Source organism: Pteronotus mesoamericanus, unplaced genomic scaffold, assembly GCF_021234165.1.
Source record: "Pteronotus mesoamericanus isolate MK-2021 breed Mesoamerican mustached bat unplaced genomic scaffold, CSHL_Meso_final scaffold_507, whole genome shotgun sequence".
Taxonomy (NCBI): Eukaryota; Metazoa; Chordata; class Mammalia; order Chiroptera; family Mormoopidae; genus Pteronotus; species Pteronotus mesoamericanus.
In genome coordinates this window covers 11668110-11682463 of record NW_026555319.1, presented here as the reverse complement: position 1 = coordinate 11682463, position 14354 = coordinate 11668110, and the positions used below count along the sequence as shown (strand labels likewise).

At 51.6% G+C, this 14354-nt stretch overlaps 1 protein-coding gene across 4 annotated transcripts in view; it reads left to right on the top strand.

Annotated features, from left to right (window-relative positions):
• The window catches only part of ACACB (acetyl-CoA carboxylase beta), a 92525-nt gene that overhangs the window by 38574 nt on the left and 39597 nt on the right, over window positions 1-14354 (top strand). For all 4 annotated transcript variants that reach the window (XM_054594103.1, XM_054594104.1, XM_054594105.1 and 1 more), the window contains 11 exons: window positions 603-812; window positions 1114-1284; window positions 2951-3112; window positions 4714-4877; window positions 6670-6820; window positions 6929-7032; window positions 8426-8507; window positions 10013-10158; window positions 11363-11513; window positions 12231-12365; window positions 13887-14033. In XM_054594103.1, the coding sequence (XP_054450078.1) occupies window positions 603-812; window positions 1114-1284; window positions 2951-3112; window positions 4714-4877; window positions 6670-6820; window positions 6929-7032; window positions 8426-8507; window positions 10013-10158; window positions 11363-11513; window positions 12231-12365; window positions 13887-14033 (1623 nt within the window). The remainder of the gene's footprint in view (window positions 1-602; window positions 813-1113; window positions 1285-2950; window positions 3113-4713; window positions 4878-6669; window positions 6821-6928; window positions 7033-8425; window positions 8508-10012; window positions 10159-11362; window positions 11514-12230; window positions 12366-13886; window positions 14034-14354) is intronic.

Sequence of the window (14354 nt, the reverse complement as noted above, 5' to 3'; positions counted from 1 at the left end):
CAATATTATAGTAATTTCAGGTGATAACGTAGTGATCAGACGTTTATATAATTTATGAAGGGATCACCCTGATAAGTTAGTCACTATCTGACACCATAGCCGCATTAATTCTCAACGACATTGACTCTTAACAGTACCTGAAACTCTTATCTAGTTTGTACCTAACTCTTTTTTTTAAAGATTTAATTTATTTGTAGAGAGAAGGGAAGGGAGGGAGAAAGAGAGGGAGAGAAACATCGATGTGAGAGAGAAACAGCCATCCGTTGCCTCTTGTACATTCCTCATCTGGGGACTGAAGCCGCAACCAGGCATGTGCCCTGACTGGGAACTGAACCGGCGACCTTTCTTTGCCAGACGATGCCCAACCAACTGAGCTACGAGTCAGGGCTGAGCCCAACTCTTAACAGCACATTGTGTTTAGGAGATGAGATTGTGGGGAAATTTTACTTCCTACCTTATGTACTTCACACTGTTGGATTTAAAAGGAGAATGTAATATCTCTGAGAGAGGGCAGACAAAACCAGAAGATCATGGCAACGCTGCCGTCGTCTCTCCCTCTCTTCGGAGAACTCCCTGTTCCAGCTGTTGCGTCTTCCCCGCAGGTACAGAGCGAGATCCCAGGCTCCCCCATCTTTCTCATGAAGCTGGCCCAGCACGCCCGTCACCTGGAGGTCCAGATCCTCGCCGACCAGTATGGCAACGCCGTGTCCCTGTTTGGGCGAGACTGCTCCATCCAGCGGCGGCACCAGAAGATCATCGAGGAGGCACCTGCCACCATCGCCACACCGGCTGTGTTCGAGTTCATGGAGCAGGTGGGCTCTGCAGGGCTGGGCGTGGGGACAGCCGCAGGCGGAGCCGTCTCAGCTCGGAGCCAGTAAAAGCTTGTTGTGGTCCGTGTTACCAAAGTGGGGTGGGTGCCCAAGAAGAGACCAGGGGCCCATCACAGACATGATTCCCGCCTGGCGTGGGTTTATTGGAGGGTGAGCCATGTGGTCCCAAAGTGACTGACACATAGCAGGTCCTCAGTCTGCATTTGGTGGGGGAACTCATGAGCCGCTATTAAAACGACCCGAGAAAACCTCTGGCAACCCCTCGGCCTCTGCGTCTTTGCAGTGTGCCGTCCGCCTGGCCAAGACCGTGGGCTACGTGAGCGCAGGGACAGTTGAATACCTGTACAGCCAGGACGGCAGCTTCCACTTCCTGGAGCTAAACCCGCGCCTGCAGGTGGAGCACCCCTGCACAGAAATGATCGCCGACGTCAACCTGCCGGCCGCCCAGCTCCAGGTGAGGCAACGGGCTTCTGGCCCTGGGGCTGCTTCTGCCCAGGACGGGTCGCTGTTGGACTCAGACCAGACCTTCCTGCCCATCTTGACTGACCCTGGGGAGTGACCGTTTGGGTGTATATGTAGCACTGAGGGCTGCGGATGCTGAGGACGTTCTGTGATGTGGTTTGTCACCTTTGCCTGTCATATAGTCCTTTGAGAAACTGGCAAGAGTTGCAGACCCTCTCCCCGGAAAAAGACATTTCATGCAATTTCAGGGCATTTGGGGACCCCTGATACCCATTCATAGACCCAAAGACATATTTCTCCACCTTTTTTTCATTATCACTCCCACAAGGAGGCTTTTTAGACATTTTTTCCTCCTAATCTCTCCCCTCATGAAATCTTAATATCATAGATATACTGTATATCTCTTTCAGTACCATAGAGACATTTGTGCTTTACATATACCAAGAGTGAGACTTTTTTCACACACCCCCCCCAAGAACAAATCTGTCCCCTGGGGGGCAGTATCAGCCTCCATTGAGAACTTGTGACCCAGAGGTAGGAATGCCTGCATTAATTGGAGCTCAATTTTTTTTTTATGAATGTCTTCTTCCTCCCTCCCTTCCTTCCCCCACCAGAATCTTTGTTTTGCTTTTATTTTTTCTGGTTTGAAAAATTTCAGAGAAGTTGAAAGGATAATAATACATGTTAACACCGTATTCTGTGCCTGGATCCGCATTCATTGTTAGCATCTTACCACAGTTGCTTTTTCTCTGTGGTGTGCTTGTATGATTATTTTCTTGGCCCAGTCTTATGAGAGATGTTTTGACTTGAACCTGCATGCTACTTTGCCTTTCAATACTTCATTTTTCAGGGCCTTCTGAGAACAAGGGCATTTTGTTACAATACCACAATAAATATTCCAGCACTCACAATACAGCATGCATACTGCCACATATCTGTGTAATATCATTGCCCACATTAACACTTTCCCAAATTTGTAGCTGTTTCTTGTTTGTTTGTTTTTTTTTAAATCCAGCACCACGCATTCCATTTCATTGCCACGTCTCGTTAGTCTCCAATCTGGGACCATTCCTCAGTCTTATTTTTTCATTGTTGACGTTGGCGTTGTGAAGAGCTCAGGCAGAATGTCCCTCTGCTTGGATTTGTCTGGTTGTTTCCCCCTGATTAGTCTCTTAAACATTATGTTCTTTTGCACGTGTCACGTCATAAGACACAGCATGTTAAGTTCGATCCTTTGACTGAGCTGGTGTCTTCAGCGGTCTGGGTATTACTCGTTCCTCTAGCCCAGCGTCCCCTGCATCTTTCACCAAACCTGTAATTCTGCTTCTGGGTCCCTTTCCTTCTCACCCTCCATAGCACTAACATCTGTAACTTTTTATTTGCCATGTGTATTTTCTCGTCACGCGATGTTGTTTCATGAATGTTGCCCCTTTTCCCAATGGCACGATTTGCTCCGTGGGGGCAACGTCAGGCCTTTGTCCTTCTCTTTTATTGCCTCTCCTGCCACCGTCTAGCAGTGTTGTGTGCACCTTAGGTGCCCAGTATATCTGCCGTCTTTCATGTGACCTCGTTCGCCAGCGCATCCAGCACCGTGCTTGGTGTTTGGGGGCAGGGGTCTCGCGGGACTGACGGCCGTGGGACGGCTCTCTTGATTTCAGATCGCCATGGGTGTGCCACTGCACCGGCTGAAGGACATCCGCCTTCTGTATGGAGAGTCACCGTGGGGAGTGACGCCCATTGCTTTTGAAACCCCTTCCAACTCGCCCCTCCCCCGAGGCCACGTTATTGCAGCCAGAATCACCAGTGAAAATCCCGATGAGGCAAGTTGTGGGGGACCCCTTGCTTCTGCCATCTCCAGTCTCCCGGTGTGGGGCGGACCCCCAGCATTAGCCTTGGACTTGGGGTGAGAGAGGTTTGTTTTTTCCCTTCTCCCCAGGCTTCTCAGTCTACAGATAAGGGAACGGAGGTGCGGGGGGCGCGGAGGGGGGAATGGATCACGGTGTATTGACACGTGGCGCACGCCGTGCCCATCCCTTCATATGTCTCACTGCTCACGTACTGGCACTGGGCGTCATTACCCCCAATCACAAATCAAGAGGTCGGGCTAACTTGCCTAATGCCTCAAGCCCGGGACCTGCTGAGGCCCTGGCCAGGCCGCGTCGGGGACTCCAAAGGCCATGTCCACCTTTGGGACAGCACCGGGCTTAGAGCCTGGATCCTGGGGATTTTTGCTGCACCCTAAATGCAGCCCGGCCTGACATATAGAGTCCCTCTGTGACTTGTTCTTTCTTGTGCCTTAAAAAACCCCCGCCAGCTGTCATCTGTCCCAGTCGACATGCTTTACTAAGGGTTGATTGTCACATCATCTCCAGAACCTGCCGCAACCTAACTGTTTAATGATTGCATTCAAGAAACCTGGGGTGGGAGAGGTTTGTTTTTTCCCTTCTCCCCTTTATTACAGAATTTTAGAGTTCGGTAGCTATTTAGTTTAGGAGCCCTTTGGCTGCAAGCCCACAACTGACTCTGGTGGTGGACAGGCAAAACAGGAGTTTTTCAGAGGGATGATGGCTCGTTCCCAGGTGCCTGGGTGGCGGAGGGCCAGCTGGGGGCGCTCCCGGGCACCTGGAACTCTGCCTCTCACTTCCAAACCAGTGCTGTCCCCACTTACTTCAGAACCCTAACCCCAGAGACCAGGTGCAGGCTCACCACCCCGCCCCCTTACCGAAATTACAGTCAGCGGGGACAGGCCAGCCCCCCAAGGGAAGAAGACGCATCAGCATCAGCCAGGCTAACGCTGGATTTCTTTATCTGTTGGAATTTTCATAATCCGGAACGGGAACTCCAGTCCTCTTTCATTTAAACATTTTATTATTGACAATGTCAAGAGTATAAAATCAGAATGTCCCTTCGCTCAGCTCTATCAGCGATCACTGTTCTCCCATATTACATCTGTACATTCTTCCCCCATTCCAACTTGGGTGTCATTTTTTTAAAATCATTTTTGTAAAGTAAAAATTACATGCATTGATGTGCTCACATGATGCACCAACAGGTAGATACACACACACCCCCAATGAGAGGTATCAATGTTTTCTTTCTTTTTAAAAATTTATTGATTGATTGATTTTAGAGAGAGAGAGAGAGAGACATAGATTTGTTGTTCCACTTATTTATGCATTCATTGGTTGCTTCTTGTATGTGTTCTGAGCAGGGATCAAACCCGCAATCTTAGGTTGTAGCAGGATGATGCTCTAAGCACCTGAGCCACCTGGCCAGAGTGGGTATCAGTGTTTTCTGATTATGCTCAATTTTTGGTGATGGCACGGGTTCTTGGGTTTTCGTCAGATTTAACTCAGATGTAAATACATCTGGAATGATGACTCTTTCCATTTTGCCTTTTTTTTTTTTGCCTGTGCTCTAGGGATTTAAGCCGAGCTCCGGAACCGTCCAGGAACTGAATTTCCGCAGCAGCAAGAACGTGTGGGGTTACTTCAGCGTGGCCGCTACCGGAGGCTTACACGAGTTTGCCGACTCCCAGTTTGGGCACTGCTTCTCCTGGGGAGAGAACCGGGAAGAGGCCATTTCGTCAGTATCTCCCTTCTTCCTTCCCCTCCTCGCTTCCCTCCTCCTTCCGTGCATTTCATCCCTTAAGAAAGTTAGCCTGCGGCTGCAGATGCAGGAGCAAGTTAGGAGATATGGGGGGCCTCACACAGCAGACCCTGTTCAAACCCCCTGAGCGGAAGTGCAAGCGCCAAGCCTGCCCTCTTCCTGTATTTGAGATCCGTGAAGTAAAATGACCTCTCCAAGGTCATTGCTGCTGAGCTATTGCAGGTCGAACTTGAAGGAGATCCAAAGAACGTTTGAGGTGATTCCAAAAGTTTAAAAGGTGCTGAGTACTGTAGCTTTTTTAAAAAAAGGTGTGTGTGTGTAGGGGGGTGGCGAGGATCTCCTTTAAATTTAAATCTCATAAGTAGTTTCTGGAGAAACCCGCCTTAACCAAGGGGCCCTGAATTCTGAAATACGTCTTTTTCCTGCCTTGACTTGGGTGCAAAGGGGTCAAAACCAGTTCCCATGGTAACTTAACATTCCTGTGTTGGTGGGTGACCTTTAGAGTGAAAAATCCAAAAGACATCGTGGACATTTTACTTAAAAAATGTTAAAATCTCTTTGGCATGGGCACTTTCAATTAATTAGTTTTAATCATGCACATTAAAAAGTTGAGGCCCTGAAACTGAGAGAGAATTGCAGTAACTAAGAATGAACAGGAGCGGGAAGGGAGGGAAGCTAGCCCAGCCGACTCCGGATGGAAGGACTCCAGATGGAAGGCCGTGTGGCTTGTCTCCTGCTGTGAGTGAATGACCAGTAGCAACTTCAATGGGGTTCAGAGAAAAACATTCCAGCTCTTTGCGCTGAGGTCAGAATCCAGCAGGGGGATCAGTTTTCCCAGTGTTCCTGGGACTCTGGGATTTCTCAGGCTAAAACATGCCAAGTCCTGAGCAAACGGGGGCAAGTTGGTCACCCTGAGTCAAGTGGCGGAACTCAGATGCAGGTTCGGGTCCCGCAGCCGTAGCCTGTTGACGCCCTCACTTGACCTCAGTGTATCTGCATTTTTTCACCCTTAGAACAGGGTGGCTGTTGCCTCTTTGGCACACGTGGTGACAGCACCCAGCACTGCCAAAATGGGTGTGAAAACTCTGCCCTCCCAGGAAAAGAAGCCTTCTAATGCCTCCTCTGCCTCTGCGACATTTCTCACAAAACACTGTCCCCAGGATTTCACAGGGAGTACAGGTTCCAGCCCTGGGACTGAAGGCCTTGTTGGGAAGCAGGCAGCCCCTCTGGGAAATGGGAGTTGGTTACTAGCCAAGCCCATGCTAGCTGGGGACCACCAAGCCCCGAGTAGAGTAACAGTGTTCATGGCCTGAAGGCGCACCCTGTGCACACGGGGCAGAGCAGCTGTGCACGCGGCCGGAGGGCGGCACCAGCTCTGGGACACGGGGATTTGAATGGGTCCAGCAGCAGAGAGAGGCAGGGTGACTGGCTGTGGTTAATTAGAATTATAGTCGTGGTAATTAATCACGTTCATTTCAGTTGACAGTTACTGATCAGTGATGGGGTGCTTTATATGGATTGTCTCATTTTACTCCTCAAGTGCCTGTGTGAAGTCAGGGTTATTTCCCTATTTTCCAGATGAGGAAACCGAGGCCCAGGCAGTTAAGTCACTTGCGCAAGATTATTCGACCAGTAAATGCTAGAGCTGAGATGGACCCAGGGTGTCCGAGTCAGGACCCTCTTAACCTCTGTGTTATTCTGGCTCTCTGGGAACCATGCGGGAACCCGTGTGTTAATTTGGAAAATATTGTGTGCCTTTCCCCTCTAGGAACATGGTGGTGGCTTTGAAGGAACTGTCCATCCGGGGGGACTTCAGGACCACCGTGGAATATCTCGTTAACCTTCTGGAGACTGAAAGCTTCCAGAACAATGACATCGACACTGGGTGGTTGGATCACCTCATCGCTGAAAAAGTGCAGGTGAGGAGCTGCACGCGTCTCTCCTTCAATCACAGAGGATGCCCCTCCCCCAGCTTCCTTCCTGGGGGCTTGGCTGATGTGGGCACTGAAATGCAGGGTCTTTCCTAGGCGGAAAAGCCAGATATCATGCTCGGGGTGGTGTGTGGAGCCCTGAACGTGGCCGATGCGATGTTCAGGACCTGCATGACGGATTTCTTACACTCACTGGAAAGGTAGGGCGTGTAGGTAATTTTTTTCCCTTTTGGGATAGGTGTTAGTGGCAAAGAAGGCAGAACGTGCTTTACCTGGGTACGAATCAGCCTCCAGGAGATGAGTGAACCCCTCCTACATGCTTGCCTCTGAAATTCCTGGGAGAATCCTGGGCTGCCCTGGAAGAGGCTCGGGGACAGCATTCTCAAGGGCAAGGCAACAGTTAAAATACAGACGGTCGTGTGTCTGTATTCTATTCCTGCTGACTCGGGTCAGAGTCATAGGCTGTGTATTTTGGTCTCTCCCAGACCCCCACTTGAGTCAGAAGGTGCCTACTAGCCTTGACTGGGGAGCTCAGTTGGTTAGAGTGTTGCCCCTGATATGCCAGGTTACAGGTTTGATCCCCGGTCAGGGCATATACAAGAGTCAACAAATGAACATATGAAAAAATGGAACAACAAATCGATGTTTCTCTCTCACATGATTGAGGGAAGAAAGGTGCCAAGTCAGATGGACCAGCATGGAAGTGGCCAGGGGCTCACTGTTGGGATGGGCCAGGGTTTCTCAGCCTCAGCCCCATCAGCCTCACTGTTGGGCTGGATCATTTTGTGCTGTGGAGCCGTCCTGCGCGCTGCGGGATGTGAGCAGCATCCCCGGCCCCATTCACAGGGTCCCCTCTCCCCACAGAGTCACGACAATCAGACCTGGAGTGCTGACCTCATGACATTCAGATGTGTCTCCAGATGTGGCCTGGTGTCCCAACGGTAGAAATAGAAATTGCCTGCAGTTGAGAATCTCTGTGATAGGCAAATGAAGCTACCAAAAAGAAAATAAGAGGATGAAAGTTTTTAGCCCCTGTTTATCGTGCTTTTGAACGGAATTATAGTGTGTGCCCTGGTTTCTTTCATAAGCAGGCAGCGGGATTTCCACACACAGAATTTTTTTAGAAGAAGCTATTACTATTTGGCTCCCTGAAAAGCCCTTTTGAAATTTCACATCCTTCAGAAAACATAGTTTCCTTAAGTTCTGAGGAATGTCAGCTTCCTTGGGATGATACTTGTTTCTTGCCTTTTAATCACCTTTATCCTTTTTTTCCCCCTCACCCGAGGGCACGCTCATTGATTTTTAGAGAGATGGGAAGTGAGGTAGAGTGAGAAAGAGAGAAACATCGATTGGTCGCCTTTCTTTTGCGCCCTGACCAGGGATGAACCCACATTCCAGGCGTGTGCGCTGATCAGGAATAAAACCCATGACCTTTTGGTTTACGGGTTGATGCTCCAACCAACTGAGCTATAGCGGCCAGGGCCAGATGTAGCTTTTTCAGCACAGTCAGGTGTGTTGGTGCTTCAGTCCGGGGGGCATGGCCGCAGCTCTCAGTCGCTCCCAGGCTGACCGCAGGCCTGTCTTCTCTTTCAGGGGCCAGGTCCTCCCCGCAGCCTCCCTGCGGAACACTGTGGACGTGGAATTAATTTACGGAGGCATCAAGTACATTCTCAAGGTAAAGACCCGTGTTTCTCAGGTGTTGCCAACACCCTGGAGTCCTGAGGGAGTTTTTATTCCTGTGATGAGTCATCCCTGGAGTGGGTTTCTCACACCTGGGTCTCAGGATGCCCCCTGCAGCCCATGACCTTGAAACCTGAACACTCTAGGTTGGAGAGCACCTAGGCTTGAGCAATACGCACTGGCTGCCGTCACCAAGTACCACGAACTGATGGCTTCAAACAAGAGAAATCTATTCTTTTGCAGTTTTGGGGGCCAGAAGTCCAAAATCAAGGCGTGGGCTGGGCCTGATTTCTTTGAAGGCCCCAGAGGAGAGCCGTCTCCTGTTTCCCTGCTTCTAATGGTTGTGGGCGGTCCTCGGTGTCCCTGGCTCGCAGACCTCACTCCAGTCTCTGCCTCCGGCTTCATGTGGCCCTCTTTTCTGTGTGTGTGTGTGTCTGTCTTCATGTTGTCCTCCTTCTGCACCTGCGTCTCTGGGTCTCTTCTCTAGAACACCCCTCTAGAACATACTGGATTAGGCTGGGCCCTAATCCAGTATCTCATTTCAGTTATTTATTATTTTCCGCCAGGCATTGATTTTACAAAGTTGAGAACATGGTGCAAATGTCAGTTGAGGGTCTGCGGGGCTCCAATAGAATTCGCAGGAGGGACGAACATGCTCTAGACCTACACTGTCCAGGAGAGGCCGCCTGTGGCTCTTGAGCACTTAAAATGTGGCAAGTGTAACTGTAATTCGACATTTCATTTAATTTTAATATTTACACTTAAATAGCCACGAGTGGCTAGGGGCTACCACTTTCAACCGTGCAGGTCTAGAGTCTTTATTTCATTGCAAGGTTGTTGGATAGCTAGTTTGGTTCTTATTGTTACCGTAAATGATGCAATGATATGTTCCTACATTTCTTGCTATCTTTGGTCTCCAAATACATATTTTATAGGTCAAGGACCCTTTAGGGCGTTTGTTTTCTGAGCGGGAACGCACACACTGCGCCGAAGGCCACATGGGCCGCATGTCAGGTTGAAAGGCAGAGCTGAGACCTGGCCGCCTGTGCCTCTCCTGAGTGTCCCGATCTCTCGGAGGCCCCTGGGCGGAGCCACGTCTGCGAGGCAGCGCCCTCGTCCACGTCACTGGTGGAGCCCCCAGGGCTGCCTCGCCCAGAGTGAGCCCGCCTTGTAGCCCTGCTGGGGGCCGAGGCTTGGGAGCGGGAGTCAGGAGGAGAGCACATGGGTGGTGAGCGGTGGTGGCAGGACTAGGCCCTCGGCCAGCGACCATCAGCCTGCCCACGGGGCAGGTATGGCGCACTTCCTCCAGGCTCTCCCCCCGCCAGCTTCTCCGTCCGGACCAGGGGGCGCTGGGGCTGGACAGGCAAGGCGTCTGCCCTGGCACCGCGTGGTGGGCAGTAGCCCGAGCTCCTGGTCGGCGGAGGCCAGACAGTGTTCTGGGGGCACAGGGACCAGCAGACCCCCTGAATTCAGGTGGGGACATTGAGCCTGTCCCCACAGGTGGCCCGGCAATCTCTGACCATGTTCGTCCTCATCATGAATGGCTGTCACATCGAGATCGACGCCCACCGGCTTAATGACGGCGGGCTTCTGCTGTCCTACAATGGTAACAGCTACACGACCTACATGAAGGAAGAGGTCACCAGGTGCGTGGGCGCGAGTCCCGCAGAGGGCGGCCGGCAGAGCCAGCTCTCTCCCGTGGGGGGTGAGGATACGAAGCCGCCCTTTGCGCAGCCCCAGGGTCTCAGATAAAGTGCCTTGCCCTGTGAATTCTGGGGCATGTGGAGAGAGGTTAGTCTCGTGGCTGGAACTCCATGCAACGGGCAGACATTTACCTTCATGGGAGGTGCCCAGGGGGCCTTTTTCAAGTAACCTGGGTGGAGAACTGAATGGGATGTGACTGTCAGTTCCACGGCTTTCGAGGTGTCGGGCGAAGGACCAGCTGCCCCGTGTCGGAGCCGCGGCATCCACGCCTATTTGATGCAAGCACAGGCTTGGAGGAGATGCCGCCCTCCGGTTAGGGCAGCAGCCATGTACGGAACTCCTGCTTATACAGGACATTAGACTAGGTGTTAGGCTAGGACCATGGTCATGACTCGTAGAGCCTGTCGGGGAAGGTGACACGTTGAGCAAGCAGACTGGCAGGAAGGGTCACCGTGTGCCCAGATGGGTGAGAACAGGGTACCCTAGAAGCACGTAGCACAGGGGCATCTTGTGATAGACCCAAAGACCCTCAACTCTCGCTCATCTGACCACACTGAGCTCACATGATGTAATACCGGCCACCCCGCTGAGCAGGCAGCGCGGGCCCCACAGACCCCGGCTAAGAAGAGTTATGTTTTGAGGGGAGGATGGGATTGCCAGAGGCCCCCTCTCTGAAAAAGCTCCAGTTAGAGAGCAGTCTCCTTCCCTGATTCTTGATCAAAGAAGGCATACTAGAGTCATCCCAGAGCAGCGACTTCTTTCCTCTTTTGAACTCATGTTCCATCTGCCAAGAATATTCAAGATTACTGCAGGGTCCACCTGCTCTGCCCGGTTCAGTTATAAGGTGAAGACTTGCAGTCAGTAAATATTTATGGAATAGTGTTTATTGATTGCTTTCTCTGGGGCTGTTGGAACTATGTCAGTAAAAGGAACTAGTTTTCAGCCAGAAAAAAGTCCCACCCATTGCTTCCCCAACTTGCTCCTAATATATTTGTGGTGACTGTCAAACGCCACCATTTGGGAAAGTGGAGTCGCCTGCACCGCACCCAGGGTGACTCTCAGGGGTGCCTGCAGACAGCCGGGCTCGGCACGCTGGCGGGGTGGTCCTCCCCACTCTCCCCCCTCCCCGCTCCGCCTCTTCCCCAGTTACCGGATTACCATCGGCAACAAGACGTGTGTGTTTGAGAAGGAGAATGACCCCACGGTGCTGAGAGCCCCCTCGGCTGGGAAGCTGATGCAGTACACGGTGGAGGACGAGGGCCACGTGGAGGCTGGGGGCAGCTACGCCGAGATGGAGGTGAGCACAGACTCCTCTCTCTCTGTTTCCTGCTCCCCACTCCCCGCTCCCTAAAGGAAGGCTGTTCAGCGTTGCTTCTGCAAACGGTCCTCACCTCTTACCTGGGCTGTTGGCTGTGAGTTCCTAAGACAGCCAGTGTGTAGGGTGCAGCCCAGGCCTGGCTGGCTCGGGTGCCCCCGCTGTGACCTGCTGAGCCAGAGGAGCACCATGCTGGGGGTCTGCCGCCCACACCGCAGTAACAAAGCTCATCACATCCACGTAGCCAGGCGCTTAGGCCACGGAAATGGGCTGCTGACCGGCCGTACTGTGTGACGCCTTCTTCATTTCACAGAGGGTTTCCCTGCAGCCTGGAGAAAAGCGGCAGGTCACAAAACACACCACATTGTAGGAATATATGTGTTCATCACACCCATCAGATGCTTGAACTGTAGTTCCGAGAGAGAGAGACTTCACTTCCAAAATAAAGATCAGTTTTCACATTTGTAAAATGGGCCCATATATCCTACCTCCTCAGCTGATTTTGCAGGCGGAGAGGATTTTGTGAACGGCACCTGGCTTTTGGGAGCTGCTAGTTCTCTCTTACCCTTTCAGCTTGAACCCCACCCAGGGAGCCATTCCATTTAAGTGAGAGAGTTACTAGCTCAGAGTGACTCTCGGTGTCACACACACAGGCCAGCCCTGGTGGACTCTGTCTCATTTCTTCTTTGTGCAAAACAGGTGATGAAGATGATCATGACCCTGAACGTGCAGGAGAGTGGCCGGGTGAAGTACATCAAGCGCCCGGGGGCCGTGCTGGAAGTGGGCTGCGTGGTGGCCAGGCTGGAGCTCGACGATCCCTCTAAAGTGCACCCGGTACGTAGCACCTGGCACCGCCCCCAGCTGGCTCAGGTGCACCCATGGCCTCCAGCTGCCTGTTTGGTGGGCTGAGCAGATGCGGGGCTCCCGGCCCTTCCCCTGCCTCCCCGCGTTGTCCCCGCATCCAGCGTGATGGGAGCAAACATGCCCTCCTTCGCTCAAATCCCTCAGCAGCTCTCCGTCCTGCTTAGAATAAAACGCAAGTCCTTCTGATGACCTCTAAGACCCCAGACAGGCTGTCCCCACTTTCTTCGGCTTTATCCTCTTTCGTTTTCCCCCTTTACTTAAACCGGCCAGCCCCCCCACCCCCGCACCTGCTACCTGCCCCCTCTGCCTGGGCGGACCCTCGCGCAGAGGTTTTCACAGCTCACTCCCTCCCCTTCCGTGAGCTTTTACTCAAACGTGCTGGGGACATAGTGGGTGCTCATAAAAAAGCAGGTCTTGAGAATTGTTTACACCCTTCTAAGGGACCCATGCAGACAGGAGGTAGCCTGTCATTCATCTGTGCATTGTCCTTTTCTCTATGATTATTAGTACATACGCCCAGGAAAAAAAGCTAGAAAAGTACTTTTAAAAACCAAATTGTTTCTTTTCTGCAGATGATTCTGTTCGAGTTTTGCTTGTTTTCTCCTCGTTCTTTTCATTCTTTTCTCTTGGGGGTTCCCAAAGCTAGGCAAAGGCTGGGCCTTTTAGGTCCCCAGGCGCCGGCAGCCCCCTCCTTTCTGCAGGCTCTCCCGGGCCAGGTGCAGGAGGCCAGGCCTGCAGGGTCGCATGCGCCTGTGGGACGTGAGCCCTTGCGATTCAGCTCAGTGCGTCCAGCCAGGCAGACTGCCCTTGGCCCCGGCTGAGGGAGACCAGGGGGAGAAGCCAGCGTCTGACTGCGGAGAGGAAGACCCTCCAGTTAGCTCTTCAAGGCCAAGGGGAGGGGAGGGGCCGGAGGTGGGGAGCAGGAAGTTGAGGGGTCCCGGACAGCAGATTGGATGTCCCAAACCTCCCGAGCCCGGCGCCTCACGTGTAGTAGGCAGTCAGTAGGTGATTATAATATGAATTCATAGACAAACAGGCACATTAAGGCCATCTTGCCCTGTTGGGGAGTTAATATTTTGATCTTCTAAGGCTACATGTTTACGATTTATAAAAATCAGGTACATTTGTATAAGGGTCCTATAAATTTTTGTCCTGTTAGGAGTTTATCTTTGGGACTCAAGAGACTGAGAGTAAATAGAGAAAACAGGGAGCTCATCTTCCTGAGAAAGCAGAGCAAAACAAAGAAGTCTAACCCCTCCAAGATTACTTGGGAGACATAGTTTATGATGATATTTGCAAAGGGGAAGATTTGGAAAACCGCATAGGAGTGTGAATGTAACAATTTTAACTTTCCAATATGTTTTCTTCTGTTTGTTTTTTCCGGCTTCATCCTAAGGATATTGCATATTTGTTGATCTGCCCTGCCCTCGGCTTGTCTCAGTCAGGAGGCCACGGGGGCCTTGACCTCTGGCTCTTGTTGTGTCTCCTCAGGCCAAGCCATTCATAGGAGAGCTCCCTCCCCAGCCAACTCTGCCCATGATGGGGGAGAAACTGAACCAGGTCTTCCACAGCGTCCTGGAAAACCTGATTAACATCATGAACGGCTACTGTCTGCCGGAGCCTATTTTTAGCATAAAGGTAGGTCACGTGTGAAGGGTTGGTGTGTATTCTTAACATGTATGTAGGTCCAGGTGATGAGCTGGAAGGATTTATTCTATGCGATCAGAGGCCTCTATTGATGTAAGAGCCCAAAAATGGTTAGTCAGTCCTCTGTTGTTTTTATAAAAGACTCGTTCCTCAATTCGATTGTGCCCATGAGGGCACTTTTCACTTTGGGTATAAACTGTTGTAAAAGTGACTGCTGGTTTTTCAGAGTTTAGTTCAGCTCAGCACTGAGAACATTCGAGTAGTAAGTTAAGAAAGAAGTCCACGTGGGCCCCCCTTTTAAAGGGAGAAGGA